The sequence below is a fragment of the Nicotiana tomentosiformis genome, chromosome 8, assembly GCF_000390325.3.
Source record: "Nicotiana tomentosiformis chromosome 8, ASM39032v3, whole genome shotgun sequence".
NCBI classification, from domain to species: Eukaryota; Viridiplantae; Streptophyta; class Magnoliopsida; order Solanales; family Solanaceae; genus Nicotiana; species Nicotiana tomentosiformis.
Genome location: NC_090819.1, coordinates 107,577,503 through 107,604,900, shown reverse-complemented (window position 1 = coordinate 107,604,900; position 27,398 = coordinate 107,577,503). Strand labels below are relative to the sequence as shown.

At 36.2% G+C, this 27,398-nt stretch overlaps 1 protein-coding gene across 1 annotated transcript in view; it reads right to left on the bottom strand.

Annotated features, from left to right (window-relative positions):
• Positions 1–597: 597 nt before the first annotated feature.
• Positions 598–27,398, bottom strand: part of LOC138897963 (uncharacterized) — a 41,860-nt gene continuing 15,059 nt past the window's right edge. Inside the window, exons 4-8 of the mRNA XM_070183990.1 lie at positions 3,052–3,343; positions 2,489–2,912; positions 2,060–2,428; positions 1,481–1,642; positions 598–841 (exon numbers count right to left, since the gene is read on the bottom strand). Of these exons, the coding sequence (XP_070040091.1) occupies positions 598–841; positions 1,481–1,642; positions 2,060–2,428; positions 2,489–2,912; positions 3,052–3,343 (1,491 nt within the window). The remainder of the gene's footprint in view (positions 842–1,480; positions 1,643–2,059; positions 2,429–2,488; positions 2,913–3,051; positions 3,344–27,398) is intronic.

The window sequence follows — 27,398 nt, the reverse complement described above, 5'->3', positions numbered from 1 at the left end:
ATAATCCCTTTTTAGCCTATCATATAAGGGGGCTAAATCACGAGATAAATCTTTATAAAAAGGTGATATATAGTTTAAACTTCCCAAAAATCTTTGTAACTGAGTTCTATCAGTAATAACATCGGAAAATTTTGAAGCAAAATCAATAGATCTTTGAATCGGAGTAATTTTTCCTTGACAAATATAATGTCCTAAAAAATCGAATATTAGTTTGGAATAAACTCATTTTTTATTTTGAAATAACCAAACCATTTTGTATAACAATTCTTTTAAAAATATCTAAATGCTTAATATGCATTTCAAATGTTTTTGAGAATATCAAAATATCATCAATATAAACAATGATAAAATCAAGATAAGGATTGAATATACCATTCATGATTTTTTGAAATTCAGAAGGGGCATTCTTTAAACCAAAAGGCATAACATTCCATTCATATTGCCCAAATGGAACATTAAAAGCAGTTCTATAAGTATGCTCTTTAAATATTTGAATCTGCCAATATCCAGATTTTAAATCAAAATTTGAAAATATATTGGCATCATATAATCTTGACAATAAATCCTTTTTATTGGGAATTTGATATCTTATCCACTTTAAAACTTATTTAAAGGTTTATAATTAATAACCAATCTAGGAATACCATGTTCCTTTTTAACAACATTATTAACATAAAAAGTTGTACAAGACCAAGGAGATTTTGAGGGTTTTATCAAACCCTTTTGTAGCAAATTATCAATCACTTTCTTGCAGAATTCTACCAGTTCAGCGTTCATCTGACAAGGTCGAGATTTAGTAGGAATATTATCCTCAGAGAAATTATCTTCATATGGCAGAGTGACAATATGCTTTTTTCTATTCCAAAAAGTACTGGGATGCTCAACACAAATATCAATAGCAATATTTTCGAAAATTAGTTTAATCTTTTCTTGCACTTTAGTGGAATTCAAAGTATAAAATATATTCATACTAAACAATTCCAATTGTAGTGAATCAATATGCCTTTGCTTCATATCAATTAAAGCATTTATATCTCTAGTTACGGGATCTGTAACAAAAGTATAACTTATTTCTTTATCCTTATAAGTAGCAGAAAAACCTTTTGAGTCTATGCTAGTGAAAGGATAAATAGCGTTAATAAACGATGTTCCAAGTATAATCGGAGGACATAACTGATTTTTCACTAAGAAAAAGAAGTGAGGAATGCAGACTTTATTCTGACAAATACCAATATTAGATAATTTATACTCTATATCTAAAGCATGTCTTGATGCAGACTTTACCATATGAGTAGTTTTTTGAAAATATTTAGTAGGTACTAAACCTTCTTGAATATAGCGAACATCAGCTCCACTATCAATCATAGCAATATTTGTGATAGAAAAACTATTATCAATTAGAATAGTACATTTAATATACCATCTATGAGCAGTAATAATTTGCATCATTCCCAAAAATATATCATGTTGAGAATCAATTTTAATAGGTTTTTCTTTAATATCATTTTCAGAAATACCTTTGTTTTTATCATCAAATTTCTCAGCTGGAGAATTAATTTTCTCAATCTGAGTAATCCTATGATCACAAATCATTTGATTTTGTTTAAGAGATTTGATCTCTCTTTTCAAGTTTTCAACTTCAACTTTTAAATCATCGAAAGAAGAATTTTTTGCTGGAGTTGTACTTTTATTTAAAATACGGTTATTAATCTCTAATAAAGAATAAGGAGCAGAATATTCAAATTCCTTTTTTGAGTTTTCGAAAGGTTTTGAAGAACTTGAACTAGTACTTGCAACCAAATTTATAAATTTATCACGAAGTTTATCATCAGTAACTTCTTTTAAAAGTTCTATTACATTATTAGATTTAATAGTTTTCATGTTCAAATCCTGGAACTGAGATTGCAATTTATAAAACTCATCATCATCACAGGTACATGTATTACCTTTGCAAGCTGCACAAGTATTATCAATATTATTATCACTATCAAATAAATCAAGTAAATCTATTTCAGCTTCAGATTCTGAATCAGAATAATAATAATAATCGGATTCTGATCCAGAAGTGTATAACATACCATAAACCTTATCACGTAACTCATTGTCTAGTTCTAAGGTTTTCAGCTTTTGAAGCTTACAATTTGGAGCTATATGGCCAAATTTTCCATATTTATAACACCTAATATCAGCAAGATCACGCTTAGACCTATTTTTGGTAAATCTAGTGGACTTGCGATGGACTTTCTTAGTGTCACGCTCTTCTTTGGATCTATATCTAGATCTCTTTTTCTTATAAGGACTGTCTGGGTTAGGGTATCTATGATACTTGTGTTTCTTCTTCTTATGAGTAGGAGTCTCGGGTAAATCGAACTGGGTGCAAAAGTCTCCTAATTGTTTTCTTTCCTTAAGCTTATCCATCTTAAGCTGTCTAGATAATTTTAACTCATTGCACAGGTTTAACCATTCCTGTGTGCAAATCCCTATCAACTTACCATAGGTATAATCTTTGTACGAAATTTCACCAAAGCTACCTCTTAGAGTCTTTCTAACTCTTTCAGCAAATAATGAGGGAAGGCCATCTATAAACTTAGCTTTCCAATGGTCGTACTTATTTTCTGGTAATTCCATAATTCTACTCATAAAGATGTCTTTATACAATCTGAATTCACCTAAGGTCCTACATCTAAGACCATTAAGTAGAGTACGAACTATCTCATGCTGATTGGTAAATCTACCATTGAAGTATTCTAATATTGTAAGAATAAAGGTATAAACATCATCTTCTCTATTTTTCACAAGAGCCATGCCTAAGTTATCAATTCCTTCGTCAGTGGCTATAACATTAATAACCATTAACTTTTCATCAGCAGTCAAATAATTATCCCACCAGCCACGAAGTTGGCCAGTAAAACCTGCAACAATTATTTTGTAAATAGTTCTATCTGTATTTTTCACACTCTTACAGATAAGCATACATAAGCATTCTATGCACAAGAATAGTTAATTGTCTATCAGTTAATCCATCAAGATTCCACTCATAAATTTCGGAACCACTATAAGACGTATTAGTCTGATTCCAATCACGTTCCTCTATCAAGACATCTTGAGGAGTAGGACGATCGTAATAATAAGTTTGCATTCTGGGTTTATCAGCATGCCTACTATTCTTTTTGGGATAACCTCTGAGTTTATTAAACTCTGACCAAACTTCATTTTTGTAATCAAAAGTAGTATCTAATTTATCAGCAAAATCTTTTGATAAATCAATAGGTTTGATATTCAAACCGGATAACTTTTTATCAAAAAGATCTTCTAAATCATTTAAAGACTTAAAATTAAAATCCTGAATCTCAAGGGGTCTTTGAACACGAGTAAGAACAATTTGAGGTTCTCATTTGCTTCCAGACGTAGAGGCAATATCAGTTGTCTTCTTGCTAGTACTCATATCTTTTATCAAAACAGTTAATTCATCAAGTTTTTTATCAAGAAAACTGATTTGTTCACCCAAAACTTTAACATATAAACTCAAATAATTATTTTGAGAAATCAAATTATTAATTTCTGCGATGCTGACTGCAGCAACATCTTCATCAATAAATTTTTGAAATACAGTAAATGTAATACCTGTATTATTGTCACGACCCCAAATTCCCTCCGTAGGATGTCGTGATGGCACCTAGTCTCTAAGACTAGGTAAGCCTATTAATGCGGAATAATAATAAATATCTGAAATAAATAAACTACAATTCAAATAATTTCAACTCCCAAAATCCGGTAGAAATAAGTCACAAGCTTCTAAGAATTTATTCTCAATGTGTCTATATGTCAAGGTCTAGATAAAATATAAGGAAGCAACATAAAATGATAGAAGGGGACTCCGGAGTCTGCGGACGCTGGCAGATATACCTCGAAGTCTCCGTGCGCAGGTAACTCAACGATGTCTAGGCTGGTAAAATGTACCTGGATCTGCACAAAAAGATGTGCAGAAGCGTAGTATGAGTACACCACAGCGGTACCCAGTAAGTGCCAAGCCTAACCTCTGTAGAGTAGTGACGAGGTCAGGTGAGACCCTACTGGAATATAATAATGGCATGGTAAAATGTTTATCAATGTAGTAAAATAAAATGACATTGAAAATGAATCAAATAGTATGTCACATTTAATGACACCAAATAATTGCAAATAATATCTCGTGGAAATCAAAACAGAATTTCCTTCAACTTTATGAAAATCACAACAATAATCAAAGGCAACTACGGCCATAAATCAATATCAACAAGGGCACTCCCGAGGTACCGCCTCGTAGTCCCAAATCATAAATAAATTCACAATATCTCATTTTCTTATATCACCGCGGGAGCCTTCACAATTTATTTAAAGAAAATATTTTTCCCGAAATAGCATCCCGCGTTTTATCCACCCTTATCACACCGCATGACTTCTAGTAGTTCCCCTACTAGCCACGCGTATCAAGCCACCCTTATCTCACCGCATGCGTTTCAACACCCAGACCTTATACCACCGCATGCGTATCAATATCACAATATATCACAATTTGCACCTCAAGTGCTCAAATAATTTAACTTGCCAAAATAATTCAACAACAATATTTTTCCACAATAAAGAGCTCACGGCTCATGCCAAAATAAATCATCAATAATAGTTTTCCACAATAAAGAGCTCACAGCTCATGTCAAAATAATTCATCAATAATATTTTTCCACAATAAAGAGCTCACGGCTCATGTCAAAATAATTCATCAATAATATTCTTCCACAATAAAGAGCTCACGGCTCATGTCAAAATAATTCATCAATAATATTCTTCCACAATAAAGAGCTCACGGCTCCCTCACAATGAGTATAAAAATATTCAGGAGTAAATAATATAGGAAAATAATATTTCAAAATCTTTACTACGTTGCTTCAATATCAAGTTTAAAAATGTCAAATACTTCATATTAATAATATTTAATTTAAAGAAAATCAACCTTCAAATAATGCACAGAATAAAAGAAACCAAGTTTCAACTAAACAGGTAAAGCAATTAGTAAGAAAAGATCAAACAAATTTGAAGTATATATCTCAGATCAATGATGAAGAATATAACAAGATAAAATAATTTAATAAATGCGCAACAGTGATCTACACAATTTAAAAATAAAATCTTTCGCAATTTATCCCGTGTACACACTCGTCACCTCGTGCACACGACTTTCAACACATTTCAATAATCACATCAATACCAATCCTAGGGGAAATTTCTCCCACACAAGGTTAGACAAGTCACTTACCTCGACTTGCTCCAATTTAACCAAGTATTATGCTTTTTCCTCGATTTTCCGACTCCGATCGACTCGTATCTAGTCATAATTAATTCGATACAGTCAACAAAAATTATAGTAATCACTTTCATAAGAAAATATTACATTTTCATTAAAAATCCGAAATTAGCTCAAAATTTGCCCGTGGGACCCACATCTCGGAATCCGGCGAAACTTATAAAATCCGATAACCCATTCAATTACGAGTCCACCCATACCAATTTTTACCAAAATCCGATAACAACTCGACCTCCAAATCTTAAATTTTTGTTTTTGGAAGATTTTGCAAAAATCTTGATTTTTCTTCCATAAATTCACGGATTCATGATGTAATTGAGTATGAAATCATGAAATATAATCAATATAGGATAAGGAACACTTACCCCAATGTTTTCCTTTGAAAATTGCCCAAAAATTGCCCAAGAACCGTGCTCCAAAAATCCAAAACGAAATGAATGAAATGACCATTTTTGGTCCTTAAGTTTCTGCCAATCCGTCACAAAAAGTCAATTTTTCGTCACTAAAAGTTCACCAGAAACAGCTCTACCAGTCTTATTTCAATTGATCATAACTTAATATACAAATGTCCAAATGATACATGGTTTAACTTTCTGGAAACTAGAATCCACCGACTACAACTTTCATGTTTTGCAATTATTCTCATTCCTTATGCATTGCGAGATATAAGCTCCCAAAGTCGGCTACATGCATCAGAATTTCTGGCGAAATTTCTGGCGAAACTGCTCTACCAGCCTTCATTCAATCCATCATAACTTTCTGTACAAATGTCCAAATAATGCATAGTTTAACTTTCTGGAACCTATAATCCAACGAATACAACTTTTATGTTTTGCACATTTTCTGGCTCCTTATATATTGCGAGATATAAGCTTCCAAACTTGGCTCCACGCACGGAATTTCTGCAACAGAAATTTCTGCAAACAGAAATTTCCAGCACTTTGTCCGAAATCCATTCCGTTTACCTTCCGAAATCCACCCGAGACCCTCGGGACCTTAACCAATTATTCCAACATGTCCCAAAATACCATACGAAGTTAGTCGAGGCTTCAAACTGCATCAAACAACATCAAAACGACGAATCGCACCTCAAATCAAAATCAATGAACTTTGAACTTTCAAATTCTATATCTTGTGTCGAAACACATCAAATCAATTTGGAATGACTTCAAATTTTGCACACAAGTCATAAATGACATAACTGAGCTACAGAATCGGATTTCGACCCCGATATCAAAAAGTCAACCTCTCGGTCAAACTTCCCAAAAATTCAACTTTCGGCATTTCAAGCCTAATTCTACTACGGACTTCCAAATAAAATTCCGATCACGCTCCTAAGTCCAAAATCACCATACGGAGCTGTTGGAATCATCAAAATTCTATTCCGGGGTCGTTTGCACATAATTTGACATCCGGTCACTATTTGAACTTAAACTTTTAATTTTTCATTAAAATTTCATATCTCGGGCTAGGGACCTCGGAATTTGATTCCGGGCATACGCCTAAGTCCCAAATCACGATACAGACCTACCAAAATTATCAAAACACTGATCCGAGTCCGTTTGCTCAAAATGTTGACCAAAGTCAACTTAGTTGAGTTTTAAAGCTCTAATTCACATTTTAATTCATTTTTCACCTGAAAACTTTCCGAAATATTTTTTTACGGACTGCACACTCAAGTCGAGTAATGGTAAATAGTGCTTAGATCACATAATTAATCATTAAATTTAAAGATGACATTTTGGGTCATCACATTCTCCACCTCTAAAACAAACATTCGTCCTCGAACGGAGTTAGAAAAAGTACCTGAGCTTGTGAATAAGTGTGGATAACGGCTACGTATATCATGCTCGGTCTCCCAAGTCGCCTCCTCGACCGGATGACCCCTCCACTGAACCTTCACGGAAGCAATGTTCTTTGATCTCAGCTTTCGAACATGCCTATCCAAAATAGCCATTGGTTCCTCAACATAAGATAGATTCTTGTCCAACTGAACCGAACTGAAGTCTAGCACATGAGACGGATCGTCGTGATATTTCCGAAGCATGAAAACAAGGAATACCGGATGACCGGCAAGGAGACTAGGTGGTAGTGCAAGTTTGTAAGCCACCTCTCCAACTCTCTCAAGAATCGCAAAAGGCCCAATATACCTAGGGCTCAAATTGCCCTTCTTTCCGAACCTCATCACACCTTTCATAGGCGAAACTCGGAGCAATACCCGCTCATCAACCATGAATGCAACATCACGAACCTTCCGATTCGCATAACTCTTCTATCTAGATTGGGATGTACGAAGTCAATCCTGAATCAAGTCTGTACCCAATAGCCTAGCCTCGCCCGGTTCGAACCAACCCACTGGGGACTGGCACCACCTACCATACAAGGCCTCATACGGAGCCATCTGAATGCTTGATTGACAACTGTTGTTGTAAGCAAGATACACAAGTGGTAAGAACTGATCCCAAGCACCCCCAAAATCTATCACACACGCACGAAGCATATCCTCCAGTATCTGAATAGTCCGTTCGAACTGCTCGTCCTACTGAGGGTGAAATGTTATACTGAACTATACCCGAGTACCCAACTCATGTTGTACTACCCTCTAGAACCGTGATGTAAACTGCATACCCCGGTCAAAGATGATAGATACCGGTATGCCGTGAAATCTGACAATCTCGCGAATATAGATTCGAGCCAACTGCTCGGAAGAGTAGGTAGTCATCATAGGATTGCAATGAGCTGACTTGGTCAATCTATCCACAATCACCCAAGCTGCATTGAACTTACTCTGAGTCCGTGGGAGCCCAACAACGAAATCCGTAGTGATCCTCTCCCATTTCCATTCTGGAATCTCTAACTTCTGAAGCAATCCATTTAGTCGTTGATGCTCATATTTCACTTGTTGACAATTTAGACACCGAGCTACATACTCCACTATGTCTTTCTTCATCTTCCTCCACCAATAATGTTGCCTCAAGTCCTGCTACATCTTTGCAGCACCCGGATATATGGAGTACTGTGAACTGTGAGCCTCCTGGAGAATCAATTCACGAAAACCATCTATATTAGGCATACATAGCCTGCCCTGCATATGTAATACATTTTCATCTCCAATTGTGACTTCCTTGGCATCGTCATGCTGAACTGTGTCCTTATAGACAAGCAAACGGGGGTCATCATACTGACGTTCCATGATACGGTCATAAAGAGAAGACTGAGAAACCACACAAGCAAAACTCGGCTCGGCTCGGAAACATCCAGTCTAACAAACTGGTTGGCCAAGGCTTGAACATCCAAGGCTAGAGGCCTCTCTTCTACCGGTAAATATGGTAAGCTGCCCAAACTCTCCGCCTTATGACTCAAGGCATCGGCCACTACATTGGCCTTCCCAAGATGATAGAGAATGGTGATATAATAATCCTTAAGTAACTCCAACTATCTTCGCTGCCGCAAATTAAGATCCTTCTATTTAAACAGATATTGTAGATTTCGGTGATCGGTGTAGACCTCACAATGGACACCGTAAAAATAATGGAGCCAAACTCTTTAAGCACGAACAATAGCTGCTAACTCAAGGTCGTGGACCGATTTTTTTTTTTCATGTACCTTTAACTATCTGGACGCGTAGGCAACCAACCTATTGTCTTACATCAACATTGTGCCGAGACCAATACGCGACACATCACAATACACAGTATAAGATCCTGAACCTATAGGTAATACCAACATTGGGGCTGTAGTCAAAGCTGTCTTGAGCTTTTGGAAGCTCTACTCACATTCCTCGGTCCATCTGAACGGAGCACCCTTCTGGGTCAATCTGGTCTTAATAGTTGTTCATAATCAATTACAAAATCATCAATTAACTTCATGTTAACAAAAATCTCGTTGCAAACCTTCAAAATACTGATAACTAGATGCGAGGCATGAAGACCTCATAATTAGTTATCCGAATTAACGAGTCACATTTAACGCCACCTAGGCGGGCACCTACCTCGTAGGTTAAAAATTAATAATTACAATAAGAATTTGACAACTATGCACAGAGAATTTCATATAAGAATTTTCAAATAAGCCTAACAAGCATGACTCCCTATTAGTACTATAGTATAAATTTAATTTCACAAGGGAGAACTTAAACACAAGAATTTTTCTCACAAGGATCTCGTCCTTATATAACTTCCACCGCAGCTCGTAGCCCGGTTTAAACATATCAATTTATATAAAAATGTGAGGATCTCGTCCTCAGTTCTGAATCACAAGTAATATGCACATCGTGCCAATTGAAAATTTCTATTTTCTCCTTTTAAATAATTTCGGTTATACCAAATCACAACACATAATGAACCCCACACCGGTAGGGCATATAATTCATAATTTGCAATTAATTATTCTGAATTTACATCAAAATTTACCAAAATGAGTAATAGAAAGCCACATTTAGCCTCGCAGCTCTTATTAGTGACCAACACGAAATGATAGGCGTAGTTATCTCCATAAAATCTCCCAACAGGGGTAAACACATAAGTAAATTATAGAATTATGAAGCTCACTCATAAGTGGAGCACAATAGGAAGACTCGTTTTGATATTGAGAACTGAATCAACTTAAGGAAATTATTCCTTTATATTAAATCGAGGTCGTACCTGTAACGACACCATCTGATGTAGCGACCTCCGCCATACCGTAAAATAAATATATCAACGGCTAGGTCTCCACCTCTAGGACGCCTTTTACCCGTCTGTCCTCCACCCCTAACTGGTCTTGTGGGTGGTGTAGTAACTGTAATGGGACACGTAGCCTGAGTGCTTTGATGAAATAAGTCTCTCCCAAGCTTTTGACAATTTTTCTCATGATGTGCCTAGTATCACCGTATTCATAACAACCCTTTTTGTGGGTTAGGCTGCACATATTGAGTCTGTGCCAGATAACTGGAATAACCATTGTAGGAACTCATGTCGGTGGTGCATTAACAGAACTTACTGGAGCACCCCGAGTAATCCGATGTGCGGACTGGGCTGGCCGACTGCCCGAGCCCCCTCCATAATGATTTATACTTGCAGAGTAGAATTCACTGAATCCCCCAGAACTTTGAGACGTCTTGGTCTCCTTAGTTTCCTTTTTTTCCCACCCCGAACACATTCTAATATCTTGGCTATTTGTACAACTAGCAGAAATGAAGTATCAGCTTGTAGCTCCCGAGTCATACAAAATTTTACGATCATAATTGAGTCCTTTAATGAGTCTATGGACTCACCCTCTGGGTGTAGGAAGCAAAGTAGGAGTATGACGGGCTAACTTATTGAACTTGAATGCATATTTTGACATCGTCAATGGTGACATGACGCAACCATTCAAACCCTATGCGCCACGCATTACGGATGTCAAAAAAACAAACTCTTTCAAAAGCGTTTCTGAGAACTGAGCCACGTGGGCGGTGTTGCATTGGCTGGTCTGCTCTCTTCATAGGCTTGCCACGAACACCGGTGGAGAATTATATCTCCCAAGGCAAATTTCTTCTTTTGTTATGCTGACTCAACACTGTTGAGCTGACCAATTGCTTAACATACTCTTCAACTCTTCTTTGGGGTAACCCTTACCCCTATTTATACACAACGATCACAAAAGTAGAGCTCCATACAGACAAATCTTGTCATGAACCACATAGTCCAGACTCTCGTCAACAAGTGTACTTACTCCAAAGCACCCCAAAATCTGCAACAGTGACGTCCACGCTGAGTAGACCTTCTACAAATTTAGAGTTGTTTCTATAATTCCTTTGATATTGAAGTATAAGATTATTAAGGAGGCGTACATACCGCAAGTCCTAACCTTATCCTCCACAAAATCTCAAGTCTTAAACATGTGTAAATTTTAGGGAACCTTTCAGTACCACATATATACATTTCAGGCCAAAACTGATATAATACATGACCCCGCAATCCACCCATTGGTAGTGGACTCCCCCCACTCAGCGCGAAGTCATAGGTCACAACGTCCAATGATCCTCAATAATAACCTTCACAGCTTGTATAAATCAACCAGACGCCAACGTCCGTTGCACCACCACATGATTCACTAGGTGATCTCTCAATACGTCCGCATCTTCAGTCGGAACCACACGTTGAGGCAATGTTTGAGCATCTCTGGCTCCCTCGTAGTCCATCTGCGGCATCACGAACCGTCGACACACAACTGATATTGAGTGCGCAATGTCATACACAAGTGGATACAAAGGAATATGAGATATATGTTTCAAGCTAAATCAATGTCGCACGATAAGGAATCAAAGAAGTGAATATTTTCCTAACAGTTCCATAGCCTCCCGAAGATAAGCACAGACGTCTCCGTACCGATCCACAAGACTCTACTAAACCTGCTTGTGACTCATAACACCTATGAACCTAGTGCTCTGATACCAACTTGTCACGACCCCAAATTCCCTCCGTAGGATGTCGTGATGGCACCTAGTCTCTAAGACTAGGTAAGCCTATCAATGCGGAATAATAATAAATATCTGAAATAAATAAACTACAATTCAAACAATTTCAACTCCCAAAACCCGGTAGAAATAAGTCACAAGCTTCTAAGAATTTATTCTCAATGTCTCTATATGTCAAGGTCTAGATAAAATATAAGGAAGCAACATAAAATGATAGAAGGGGACTCCGGAGTCTGCGGACGCTGGCAGATATACCTCTAAGTCTCCGTGCGCAGGTAACTCAATGACGTCTAGGCTGGTAAAATGTACCTGGATCTGCACAAAAAGATGTGCAGAAGCGTAGTATGAGTACACCACAGCGGTACCCAGTAAGTGCGAAGCCTAACCTCTGTAGAGTAGTGACGAGGTTAGGTAAGGCCCTACTGGAATATAATAATGGCATGGTAAAATGTTTATCAATGTAGTAAAATAAAATGACATTGAAAATGAATCAAATAGTATGTCACATTTAATGACACCAAATAATTGCAAATAATATCTCGTGGAAATCAAAACAGAATTTCCTTCAACTTTATGAAAATCACAACAATAATCAAAGGCAACTACGACCATAAATCAATATCAATAAGGGCACTCCCGAGGTACCGCCTCGTAGTCCCAAATCATAAATAAATTCACAATATCTCATTTTCTTATATCACTGCGGGAGCCTTCACAATTTATTTAAAGAAAATATTTTTCCCGAAATAACATCCCGCGTTTTAGCAACCCTTATCACACGGCATGACTTCTAGTAGTTCCCCTACTAGCCATGCGCATCAAGCCACCCTTATCTCACCGCATGCGTTTCAACACCCAGACCTTATACCACCGCATGCGTATCAATATCACAATATATCACAATTTGCACCTCAAGTGCTCAAATAATTTAACTTGCCAAAATAATTCAACAACAATATTTTTCCATAATAAAGAGCTCACGGCTCATGCCAAAATAAATCATCAATAATAGTTTTCCACAATAAAGAGCTCACAGCTCATGTCAAAATAATTCATCAATAATATTTTTCCACAATAAAGAGCTCACGGCTCATGTCAAAATAATTCATCAATAATATTCTTCCATAATAAAGAGCTCACGGCTCATGTCAAAATAATTCATCAATAATATTCTTCCACAATAAAGAGCTCACGGCTCCCTCACAATGAGTATAAAAATATTCAGGAGTAAATAATATAGGAAAATAATATTTCAAAATCTTTACTACGTTGCTTCAATATCAAGTTTAAAAATGTCAAATACTTCATATTAATAATATTTAATTTAAAGAAAATCAACCTTCAAATAATGTACAGAATAAAAGAAACCAAGTTTCAACTAAACAGGTAAAACAATTAGTAAGAAAAGATCAAACAAATTTGAAGTATATATCTCAGATCAATGATGAAGAATATAACAAGATAAAATAATTTAATAAATGCGCAACAGTGATCTACACAATTTAAAAATATAATCTTTCACAATTTATCCCGTGTACACACTCGTCACCTCGTGCACACGACTTTCAACACATTTCAATAATCACATCAATACCAATCCTAGGAGAAATTTCTCCCACACAAGGTTAGACAAGTCACTTACCTCGACTTGCTCCAATTTAACCAAGTATTATGCTTTTTTCTCGATTTTCCGACTCAGATCGACTCGTATCTAGTCATAATTAATTCGATACAGTCAACAAAAATTATAGTAATCACTTTCATAAGAAAATATTACATTTTCATTAAAAATCCGAAATTAGCTCAAAATTTGCCCGTGGGACCCAGATCTCGGAATCCGGCGAAACTTATAAAATCTGATAACCCATTCAATTACGAGTCCACCCATACCAATTTTACCAAAATCCGATAACAACTCGACCTCCAAATCTTAAATTTTCATTTTTGGAAGATTTTGCAAAAATCTTGATTTTTCTTCCATAAATTCACGGATTCATGATGTAATTGAGTATGGAATCATGAAATATAATCAATATAGGATAAGGAACACTTACCCCAATGTTTTTCCTTGAAAATTGCCCAAAAATCGCCCAAGAACCGTGCTCCAAAAATCCAAAACGAAATGAATGAAATGACCATTTTTAGTCCTTAAGTTTCTGCCAATCCAATTTTTCGTCACTAAAAGTTCACCAGAAACAGCTCTACCAGTCTTACTTCAATTGATCATAACTTAATGTACAAATGTCCAAATAATAAATGGTTTAACTTTCTGAAAATTGAAATCCACCGACTACAACTTTCATGTTTTGCAATTATTCTCATTCCTTATGCATTGCGAGATATAAGCTCCCAAAGTCGGCTGCATGCATCAGAATTTCTGGCGAAATTTCTGGCGAAACTGCTCTACCAGCCTTCATTCAATCCATCATAACTTTCTGTACAAATGTCCAAATAATGCATAGTTTAACTTTTTGGAACCTATAATCCAACGACTACAACTTTTATGTTTTGCACATTTTCTGGCTCCTTATACATTGCGAGATATAAGCTTCCAAACTTGGCTCCACGCACGGAATTTCTGCAACAGAAATTTCTGCAAACAGAAATTTCCAGCACTTTGTCCGAAATCCATTCCGTTTACCTTCCGAAATCCACCCGAGACCCTCGGGACCTTAACCAATTATTCCAACATGTCCCAAAATACCATACGAAGTTAGTCGAGGCTTCAAACTTCATCAAACAACATCAAAACGACGAATCGCACCTCAAATCAAAATCAATGAACTTTGAACTTTCAAATTCTATATCTTGTGTCGAAACACATCAAATCAATTCAGAATGACTTCAAATTTTGCACACAAGTCATAAATGACATAACTGAGCTATAAAAATTTTCAGAATCGGATTTCGACCCCGATATCAAAAAGTCAACCTCTCGGTCAAACTTCCCAAAAATTCAACTTTCGGCATTTCAAGCCTAATTCTACTACGGATTTCCAAATAAAATTCTGATCATGCTCCTAAGTCTAAAATCACCATACGGAGCTGTTGGAATCATCAAAATTCTATTCCGGGGTCGTTTGCACATAATTTGACATCCGGTCACTATTTGAACTTAAACTTTTAATTTTTCATTAAAATTCCATATCTCGGGCTAGGGACCTCGGAATTTGATTCCGGACATATGCCTAAGTCCCAAATCACGATACAGACCTACCAAAATTATCAAAACACTGATCCGAGTCCGTTTGCTCAAAATGTTGACCAAAGTCAACTTAGTTGAGTTTTAAAGCTCTAATTCACATTTTAATTCATTTTTCACCTGAAAACTTTCCGAAATATTTTTTTACGGACTGCACACTCAAGTCGAGTAATGGTAAATAGTGCTTAGATCACATAATTAATCATTAAATTTAAAGATGACATTTTGGGTCATCACAATTATTTGGTAAAACAAAAGGTGTTTGGGGAGGGTATATTGCTTTAGTAATATTGCCCTTCCCATCTTTATAAGATCTTTCTAAAACCTTTATATAAAGTGGTAAATAAGTGGTTATAAACCAAGAAACAAAATACATAATTTGATTATGTAGAGCACAAGTTTCATAAAACTCTTGAGAAATATTATTTAAATCCTCTTTACTATAAGTATCAAAAAATCAAGTTTTAAACCGGTTCCATTTATTACAAAAGAATTCTTTTTGAATATATTTTCTAGCTTGTGACCCTGGACTAAAATCTATTTGGTGTGAGATCATTAAGTATCATTGGGGTTGAAATTCATTTCGGATGCAGAAGGAATATCCTTTTCAGAAATATTATCACTATCCTGAACAATATTTGTTTGGGGGTTAATCTTAACCCTTTCAACTGGCTTATCACCCATTTTGGTAGAAATTGTATGCAAATATGCAGCACGATTTTTTAGCTGGTCCATAGACTGGTTCAACAGGTAAAATATGTTGAATATCAGGCAATAGTCTACGATTAGTAAATGAATGCCTATTATAACTAGGACTAATAGCAGACAAAAGTCTATTATTAGAAAATGACTTCCTATTATAAGTGAAACTATTTTCATCAAATTGAATGCAAATCCTACCATCTGAATTTTGAGTAATATGAGAATATTCCGTATTACTGACAGCATTAGTAATCTGGCTAGGGGATATAACCGAATCCAAAGTCCAAGTAGTCGGAAAATTAATTTCTTCCCACTTAATAGGTCTCCTCGTGGTGACCTTAGACTTTGCAAAATTGGTTTCCACTAATATAGTCTGATATGATGTATCATATAGTTTACATCTAGGGTTTAACGTAGATAGTAATTTAAAATAAATTCTATATGATAAACATATAAGTTCAGATCCAGGCGCATAATTATAACCATGCGTTTTCACATTTAATGTCAAGGCATCAAGTATATTAACATCAGATAGAGATAATTGAAGATTGGGTTGAGTATTAAAATATACTGGACCGTTGGCCATAGTAGATTCAATAGAACCCATCAGAGACTGTCTAAAATTCAGATTTCTAGCATTTCTGAGAGCAGCTAAAAACGTCTTTGGTAACCCTTTAAGGGTTAATGGCTTAAAAGCAATTTGAATCATACCAATATGCAGATAATTATACTGATTTTTATATAAATCTACATCTTGTTTGTTTAACAAACGAATAGTCTGTTAAGATGGTATCAGAGCCTAGGAACTTTCATGGTATATATGAGATAGAAATGAAATATTCGACATAGATATGATTTTGTTTCTATGAATTTGAGAGAAACTAGTATGAAAAATACTAGATTAGAAGAGGTAGATATACCTCAAAACCTTGATTTGATGAACAAACGGACAATTCCTAAAGTCCCTATTAGAACAATTTATGATTATGGATGGTTTGATAAACTTTCTTTAAAACAACTAGTTAAAACTACTACTACTACTACTACTACTACCACTACCACTACCACTACCACTACTACTACTACTACTACTATTACTACTATTATTAGTATTATTATTATTATTATTATTATTATTATTATTATTATCATTATTATTGTTATTATTATTATTATTATTGTTATTATTATTGTTATTGTTGTTATTATTATTGTTATTATTACTATTATTATTGTTATTGTTGTTATTATTATTACTATTATTATTACTATTATTACTATTACTATTATTATTATTATTATTATTATTAGTATTAGTATTATTATTACTATTACTATTATTATTATTAGTATTAGTATTATTATTACTATTACTATTATTATTATTATTATTATTATTATTATTATTATTACTATTATTATTATTATTATTATTATTATTATTATTATTATTATTATTATTATTATTATTATTATTATTATTATTATTATTATTATTATTATTATTATTATTATTATTATTATTATTGCGTACATGTTAATGTAAGTGACATGCCTTAGCCTCGTCACTACTTCGTCGAGGTTAGGCTCGGCACTTACTAGGTATATGGGTTCGGTTGTACTCATACTGCATCCCACACTTCTTGTGCAGATACCATAGTTGGTCTTAGCGGCATATAGTAGATTTGCTCGGATTCAGCTATTCGCAGGAGACTTGAGGTATAGCTGCATGACATTCGTAGTTCTGAAGTCCACTTCCACTTTATCGTAGCTGTGTATTTCTTTCAGATAGCTTCATTTTCATTAATATCTTTATTTGTATTATTCTAGTAGCTCGAAGACTTGTGACACCAGTTCTAGGATGGTATTTAGACATCACTATTATTATGGATTATTCACTTTATTTCAAACTTTATTTCCGCATTTGTTTCTTTGTTATTAGTTAATTTAAAATTCTTTTAAAAATGACTAATATTATTCTAACGCTGGCTTGCCTAGCAAGTGAAATGTTAGGCGCCATCACGATCCCGAATGTGGGAATTTCAGGTCGTGACAAGTAGCAAGCTAAAAAGAAGCCACTTGACAATTTTAGGACAAAATTAGTAATTAGGAATTATAAATGGAACATAATTAATGGAATTAGTTGAATGAATAGATCTTAGACATAATCTAAACAGATCTTAGAAAAATCTAATCTATATATGTCTATATACTGATCCATTCATAGATTTTCTTCTATGTTAGCTAGAACTACATAGGTAAATAATTAATTACAAAAACTATAATAGAAAAAAAATATAGACATGCGTAAATTGAGATAACCTATGACTATTTATACTTTGGAGCATATATATATATATATATATATTATTAAAAGAAGGTAGTATGCACTGTGCTTAAGCCAAGTGACAAGCTAAAAAAAAGTCACTTGACAATTTTAGGACAACATCTATATCTATCTATCTTTATGTCACGACCCCAAATTCCCTCTGTAGGATGTCGTGATGGCACCTAGTCTCTAAGACTAGGTAAGCCTATCAATGCAGAATAATAATAAATATCTTAAATAAATAAACTATAATTTAAACAATTTTAACTCCCAAAATCCGGTAGAAATAAGTCACAAGCTTCTAAGAATTTATTCTTTATGTCACTATACATCAGAGTCTAAAGCAAATAAGGAAGACAACATAGTAAGATAGAAGGGGACTCCGGAGTCTGTGGACGCTGGCAGATATACCTCGAAGTCTCCTCGTATAGCTAGTTTACTAATGCGTGGTCTGATAAGATGTACCTGGATCTGCACAAAAAGATGTGCAGAAGCGTAGTATGAGTACACCATAATGGTACCCAGTAAGTGCCAAGCCTAACCTCGGTAGAGTAGTGACGAGGTCAGGTCAGGCCCTGCTGGAGAATAAATAATGGCATGGTAAAATATTTAAATAATATTATAAGATAAAATGACAATGAAAATTAATCAAGTAGTATGTCACATTTAATTACATCAAATAATGGCAAATAAATACCTCGTTGAAACAAAACATAATTCTTTTCAACTTTAAGAAAATCACAACAATAATCAAAGGCAACTACGGCCATAAATCAATATCAACAAGGGCACTCCCGAGGTACCGCCTCGTAGTCCCAAATCATAAATAAATTCACAATATCTCATTTTCTTATATCACTGTGGGAGCCTTCACAATTTATTTAAAGAAAATATTTTTTTTCCAAAATAGCATCCCGCGTTTTAGCCACCCTTATCACACCGTATGACTTCTAGTAGTCACCCCTACTAGCCACGCGTATCAAGCCACCCTTATCTCACCACATGCATTTCAACACCTAGACCTTATACCACCGCATGCGTATCAATATCACAATATATCATAATTTAAACCTCAAGTGCTCAAATAATTTAACTTGTCAAAATAATTCAACAACAATATTTTTTCACAATAAAGAGCTCACGGCTCATGCCAAAATAAATCATCAATAATAGTTTTTCACAATAAAGAGCTCACGGCTCATGTCAAAATAATTCAACAATAATATTTTTCCACAATAAAGAGCTCACGGCTCATGTCAAAATAATTCATCAATAATATTCTTTCACAATAAAGAGCTCACGGCTCCCTCACAATGAGTATAAAAATATTCAGGAGTAAATAATATACGAAAATAATATTTCAAAATCTTTACTACGTTGCTTCAATATCAAGTTTAAAAATGTCAAATACTTCATATTAATAATATTTAATTTAAAGAAAATCAACCTTCAAATAATGCACAGAATAAAAGAAACCAAGTTTTAACTAAACATGTAAAACAATTAGTAAGAAAAGATCAAACAAATTTGAAGTATATATCTCAGATCAATGATGAAAAATATAACAAGATAAAATAATTTAATAAATACGCAACAGTGATCTACACAATTTAAAAATATAATCTTTTGCAATTTATCCCGTGTACACACTCGTCATCTCGTGCACACGACTTTCAACACATTTCAATAATCACATCAATACCAATCCTAGGGAAAATTTCCCCCACACAAGGTTAGACAAGTCACTTACCTCGACTTGCTCCAATTTAATCAAGTATTATGCTTTTTTCTCGATTTTCTGACTCCGATCGACTCGTATCTAGTCATAATTAATTCGATACAGTCAACAAAAATTATAGTAATCAATTTCATAAGAAAATATTACATTTCATTAAAATCCGAAACTAGCTCAAAATTTGTCCGTGGGGCCCACATCTCGGAATCCGGCGAAACTTATAAAATCCGACAACCCATTCAATTACGAGTCCACCCATACCAATTTTACCAAAATCTGATAACAACTCGACCTCCAAATCTTAAATTTTCATTTTTGGAAGTCCAAAACGAAATGAATGAAATGACCATTTTTGGTCCTTAAGTTTCTGCCAATCCGTCACTAAAAGTCCATTTTCCGTCACTAAAAGTCCACCAGAAACTGCTCTACTAGCCTTCCTTCAATCCGTCATAACGTTATGTACAAATGTCCAAATGATGCATGGTTTAACTCTCTGGAAACTAGAATCCAACGACTACAACTTTCATGTTTTGCAACTTTTCTGATTCCTTATGAATTGCGAGATATAAGCTCCCAAAATCGGCTCCATGCATCAGAATTTCTGGCAAAATTTCTGGCGAAACTGCTCTACTAGCCTTCATTCAATCCGTCATAACTTTCTGTACAAATGTCCATAAATAATGAATGGTTTAACTTTCTGGAAACTATAATCAAACGACTACAACTATTATGTTTTGAAAATGTTCCGATTTCTTATGAATAGCAAGATATAAGCTTCCAAAGTTGGCTCCACGCACGAAATTTCTGCAACAGAAATTTCCAGCACTCTTTGTTCGAAATCCATTCCGTTTACCTTCCGAAATCCACCCAAGACCCTCGGGACCTTAACCAATTATTCCAACATGTCCCAAAATACCATACGAACTTACTCGAGACTTCAAACTACATCAAACAACATCAAAACGACAAATCGCACCTCAAATCAAAATCAATGAACTTTGAACTTTCAAATTCTATATCTTGTGTCGAAACACATCAAATCAATTCGGAATGACTTCAATTTTTGCACACAAGTTATAAATGACATAATTGAGCTATGAAAATTTTCAGAATCGGATTTCGACCCCGATATCAAAAAGTCAACCGCTCGGTCAAACTTCCCAAAAATTCAACTTTCGGCATTTCAAGCCTAATTCCACTACGGACTTCCAAATAAAATTCTGATCACGTTCCTAAGTCCAAAATCACCATACGGAGCTGTTGGAATCATCAAAATTCTATTCCGGGGTCGTTTGCATATAATTTGACATCCGGTCACTATTTGAACTTAAACTTTTAATTTTTCATCAAAATTCCATATCTCGGGCTAGGGACCTCGGAATTTGATTCCGGGCACACGTCTAAGTCCCAAATCACGATACGGACCTACCAGAACTGTCAAAACACTAATTCGAGTCCGTTTGCTCAAAATGTTGACCAAAGTCAACTCAGTTGAGTTTTAAAGCTCTAATTCACATTTTAATTCATTTTTCACTTGAAAACTTTTCGGAAAATTTTACGGACTATGCACGCAAATCGAGAAATGATAAATAGTACTTTTCGAGCTCTTAGAATACAAAATTAATTATTAAATTTAAACATGACATTTTGGGTCATCACATTCTCCACCTCTAAAACAAACGTTCGTCTTCGAACGGAGTTGGAAAAAGTACCTGAGCTAGTGAATTAAGTGTGGATAACAGCTGCGCATATCATGCTCGGTCTCCCAAGTAGCCTCTTAGACCGGATGACCCTTCCAGTGAACCTTCAGGGAAGCAATGTTCTTTGACCTCAGCTTTCGAACCTGCCTATCCAAAATAGCCACTGGTTCCTCAACATAAGATAGATCCTTAACCAACTGAACCGAACTGAAGTCTAACACATGAGACGGATCGCCGTGATATTTCCAAAGCATGGAAACATGGAATACCGGATGAACCGTAGAGAGACTAGGTGGTAGTGCAAGTTTGTAAGCCATCTCTCCAAATCTCTCAAGAATCTCAAAAGGCCCAATATACCTAAGGCTCAAATTGCCCTTCTTCCCGAACCTCATCACGCCCTTCATAGGCGAAACCCGAAGCAATACCCGCTCACCAATCATGAATGCAACATCACGAACCTTCCAATTCGCATAACTCTTCTGTCTAGATTGGGCTGTACGAAGTCAATCCTGAATCAACTTAATCTTTTCCAAGGCATCCTGAACCAAGTCTGTACCCAATAGCCTAGCCTCGCTCGGTTCGAACCAACCCACTGGGGACCGGCACCGCCTACCATACAAGGCCTCATACGGAGCCATCTGAATGCATGACTGGTAACTGTTGTTGTAAGAAAACTCCGCAAGTGGTAAGAACTGATCCCAAACACCCCCAAAATCCATCACACACGCACGAAGCATAGCCTCCAGTATATGAATAGTGCATTCGAACTGCCCGTCCGTCTGAGGGTGAAATGTTGTACTCAACTCTACCCGAGTACCCAACTCACGTTGTACTGCCCTCCAGAACCGTGATGTAAACTACGTACCCTGGTCAGAGATGATAGATACCGGTATGCCGTGAAATCTGACAATCTCGCGAATATAGATTCGAGCCAACTGCTTGGAAGAGTAGGTAGTCATCATAGGATTGCAATGAGCTGACTTGGTCAATTTATCCACAATCACCCAAGCTGCATTGAACTTCATCTGAGTCCGTGGGAGCGCAACAACGAAATCCATAGTAATCCTCTCCCATTTCCATTATGGAATCTCTAACTTCTGAAGCAATCCACTCAGTCGTTGATGCTCATATTTCACTTGTTGATAATTTAAACACCGAACTACATACTCCACTATGTCTTTCTTCATCTTCCTCCACCAATAATATTGCCTCAAGTCCTGCTACATCTTCGCAGCACCCGGATGTATGGAGTACCGTGAACTGTGAGCCTCCTGGATTATCAATTCACGAAAACCATCTACATTAGGCACACATAGCCTACCCTGCATCCGTAATACACTGTCATCTCCAATTGTGCCTTCTTTGGCATCACCGTGCTGAACTATATCCTTAAGGACCAGCAAATAGGGGTCATCATACTGACGCTCCCTGATATGATCATAAAGAGAAGACTGAGAAACCACATAAGCCAAAACTCGACTCGGCTCGGAAACATCCAATCTGACAAACTGGTTGGCCAAGGCCAAAGGCCTCTCTCCTACCGGTAAATATGCTAAGCTGCCCAAACTCTTCGCCTTACGACTCAAGGCATCGGCCACTGCATTGGCCTTCCCAGGATGATAGAGAATGGTGATATCATAATCCTTAAGCAACTCCAACCATCTCCGCTGCCGCAAATTAAGATCCTTTTGTTTAAATAGATGTTGTAGACTTCGGTGATCGGTGTAGACCTCACAATGGACACCGTACAAATAATGCCGCCAAATTCTTCAAGGCACGAACAATAGCTGCTAACTCAAGGTTGTGTACAGGATAATTCTTCTCATGCACCTTTAACTGTCTCGACGCGTAGGCAATCACCCTACCATCTTGCATCAACACTGCACCTAGGTTAATACGCGATGCATCACAATATACAATATAAGACCCTGAACCTGTAGGTAATACCAACATTGGGGCTGTAGTCAAAGCTGTCTTGAGCTTTTGGAAGCTCTCCTCACATTCCTCGGCCCATATGAATGGAGCACCCTTCTGGGTTAATCTGGTCTTAATAGTTGTTCATAATCAATTACAAAATCATCAATTAACTTCATGTTAACAAAAATCTCATTTTAAACCTTCACAATATTGATAACGAGATACGAGGCATGAAGACCTCATAATTATTTACCCGAATTAATGAGTCACATTTAACGTCACCTGGGCGAGAACCTACCTCGTAGGTTAAAACTCAATAATTACAACACAAAATTGGCAAGTATGCACAGATAATTTCATATAGAATTTTCAAATAAGCCTAACAGGCATGACTTCCTATTAGTACTATAGTACAAATTAAAATTCACAAGGGAGAACTTAAACACAAGAATTTTCCTCACAAGGATCTCGTCCTTATATAACTTCCACCGCAACTCGTAGCCCGGTTTAAACATATCAGTTTATATTAAAATGCGAGGATCTCATCCTCGGTTCTGAATCACAAGTAATATGCACATCGTGCCAATTGAAAATTTCCATTTTCTCCTTTTAAATTATTTCGGTTACACCAAATCACAACACATAATGAACCCCATACCGCTAGGACATATAATTCACAATTTGCAATTAATTATTCGGAATTTACATCAAAATTTACCGAAATAAGTAACAGAAAGCCACATTTAGACTCGCAACTCTTATTTTGACCAACATGAAATGATAGGCATAGTTATCTCCATAAAATCTCCCAATATGGGTAACCACATAAGTAGATTAGAGAATTATGAAGCTCACTCATAAGTGGAGCACAATAGGAGGACTCGTCTCGATACTCAAAACCGAATCAAGTTAAGGAAATTATTCCTTTATATAATATCAAGTTCGTACCTGTAACGACACCAACTGATGTAGCGACCTCCGCCATACCATAAAAGAAATATATCAATGGCTGGGTCTCCACCTCTAGAACGCCTTCTACCCGTCTTTTCTCCACCCTTAACTAGTCGTGTGGGTGGTGTAGTAACTACAATGGGGCACGTAGCCTGAGTGCTTTGATGAAATAAGTCTCTCCCAAGTTTGGGATAATTTTCTCATGATGTGCCTAGTATCACCGTATTCATAACAACTCATTTGCGGGTTAGGCTGCTCATATTGAGTCTATGCCAGATAATTGGAATAACTATTGTAGGAACTCATGTCGGTGGTGCATTAAAAGAACTTACTAGAGCACCCCCGAGTAATCCGATGTGCGGACTGGGCTGGACGACTGCCTGAGCCCCCGCCATAATGATTTATACTTGCAGAGTAGAATCCACTGAATCCCCCAGAACCTCAAGACGTATTGGTCTCCTTAGTTTCCTTTTTCCTTACCCCGAACACGTTCTAATATCTTGTCAATTTGTACAACTAGCATAAATGAAGTATCAGCTTGTAGCTCCCGAGTCGTACAAAATTTTACGATTATAATTAAGTCCTTTAATGAGTCTGTGGACTCGCCCTCTGGCTGTAGGAAGCAAAGTAGGAGCATGACGGGCTAACTTATTAAACTTGGTGGCATATTCTGACATCATCAATGGTGACATGATGCAACCGTTCAAACCCTATGCGCCACGCATTACGGAGAGTCCGGAAAACAAACTCTTTCAAAAGCGTTTTTGAGAACTGAGCCAAGTGGGAGGTGTTGCATTGGCTGGTCTGCCCTCTTCATAGGCTTGCCACGAACACTAGTGGAGAATTATCTCTCCCAAGGCAAATTTCTTCTGTTGTTATGTTGACTCAACACTTTTAAGCTGACCCATTTCTTAACATACTCTTCGATACTTCTTTGGGTTAACCCTTACCCCTATTTATACACAATGATCACAAAAGTATAGCTCCATATAGACAAATCTTGGCACGAACCACATAGTCCAGAATCTCATCAACAACTGTACTTCCTCCAAAGCACCCCAAAATCCGCAACTGTGACGTCCACGCTAAGTAGACCTTCTGTAAATTTAGAGTTGTTTCTATAACTCCTTTGATACTGAAGTATAGGGTTATTAAGGAGGCGGATATACCGCAAGTCCCAACCTTATCCTCTACAAAATATCAGGTCTTAAACATGTGTAAATTTTAGGGAATCTTTCAATACAACATATATACATTTTAGGCCAAAACTGATATATTACATGACCCCGCAATCCACCCATTGGTAGTGGACCCCCCTACTCGGCGCGAAGTCATAGGTCACAACGTCCGATGATACAAAATAATAACCTTCACAGCTCGTATAAATCAACCATATGCCATCATTCGTTGCACCCTGCTACCTGATTCATTGGGTGATCTCTCAATACGTCCGCATCTTCAGTCAGAATCACACGTTGAGGCAATGTTTGAGCATTTTTGGCTTCCTCCTAGTCTATTTGCGGCATCACGAACAGTCGACGCACAACTGATACCAAGTGCGCAATGTCATACATGAGTGGATACAAAGGAATATAAGATATATGTTTCAAGCTAAATCAATGCCGCACGATAAGGAATCAAAGAAGTGAATATTTCCTAACAGTTTCATAGCCTCTCGAAGATAAGTATAGACATCTCCGTACCGATCCGCAAGACTCTACTAAACCTGCTTGTGACTCATAATACCTATGAACCTAGTGCTCTGATACCAACTTGTCACGACCCCAAATTCCCTCCGTAGGATGTCGTGATGGCACCTAGTCTCTAAGACTAGGTAAGCCTATCAATGCGAAATAATAATAAATATCTTAAATAAATAAACTACAATTCAAACAATTTTAACTCCCAAAACCCGGTAGAAATAAGTCACAAGCTTTTAAGAATTTATTCTTTATGTCTCTATACATCAGAGTCTAAAGCAAATAAGGAAGACAACATAGTAAGATAGAAGGGGACTCCGGAGTCTGTGGACGCTGGCAGATATACCTCGAAGTCTCCTCGTATAGCTAGTTTACTGATGCGTGGTCTGATAAGATGTACCTGGATCTGCACAAAAAGATGTGCAGAAGCGTAGTATGAGTACACCACAGCGGTACCCAGTAAGTGCCAAGCCTAACCTCGGTAGAGTAGTGACGAGGTCAAGTCAGGCCCTGCTGGAGAATAAATAATGGCATGGTAAAATGTTTAAACAATATTATAGGATAAAATGACAATGAAACTGAATCAAATAGTATTAATTACATCAAATAATTTCAAATAAATACATCGTTGAAACAAAATAGAATTCTTTTCAACTTTAAGAAAATCACAACAATAATCAAAGGCAACTACGGCCATAAATCAATATCAACAAGGGCACTCCTGAGGTACCGCCTCGTAGTCCCAAATCATAAATAAGTTCACAATATCTCATTTTCTTATATCACCGCGGGAACCTTCACAATTTATTTAAAGAAAATATTTTTTTCCGAAATAACATCCCGCGTTTTAGCCACCCTTATCACACCGCATGACTTCTAGTAGTCACTCCTACTAGCCACGTGTATCAAGCCACCCTTATCTCACCGCATGCGTTTCAACACCTATACCTTATACCACCGCATGCGTATCAATATCACAATATATCACAATTTGCACCTCAAGTGCTCAAATAATTTAACTTGCCAAAATAATTCAATAGCAATATTTTTTCACAATAAAGAGCTCACGGCTCATGCCAAAATAAATCATCAATAATAATTTTTCATAATAAAGAGCTCACGGCTCATGTCAAAATAATTCATCAATAATATTTTTTCACAATAAAGAGCTCACGGCTCATGCCAAAATAATTCAACAATAATATTTTACCACAATAAAGAGCTCATGGCTCCCTCACAATGAGTATAAAAATATTCAGGAGTAAATAATTTAGGAAAATAATATTTCAAAATCTTTACTACGTTGCTTCAATATCAAGTTTAAAAATGTCAAATACTTCATATTAATAATATTTAATTTAAAGAAAATCAACCTTCAAATA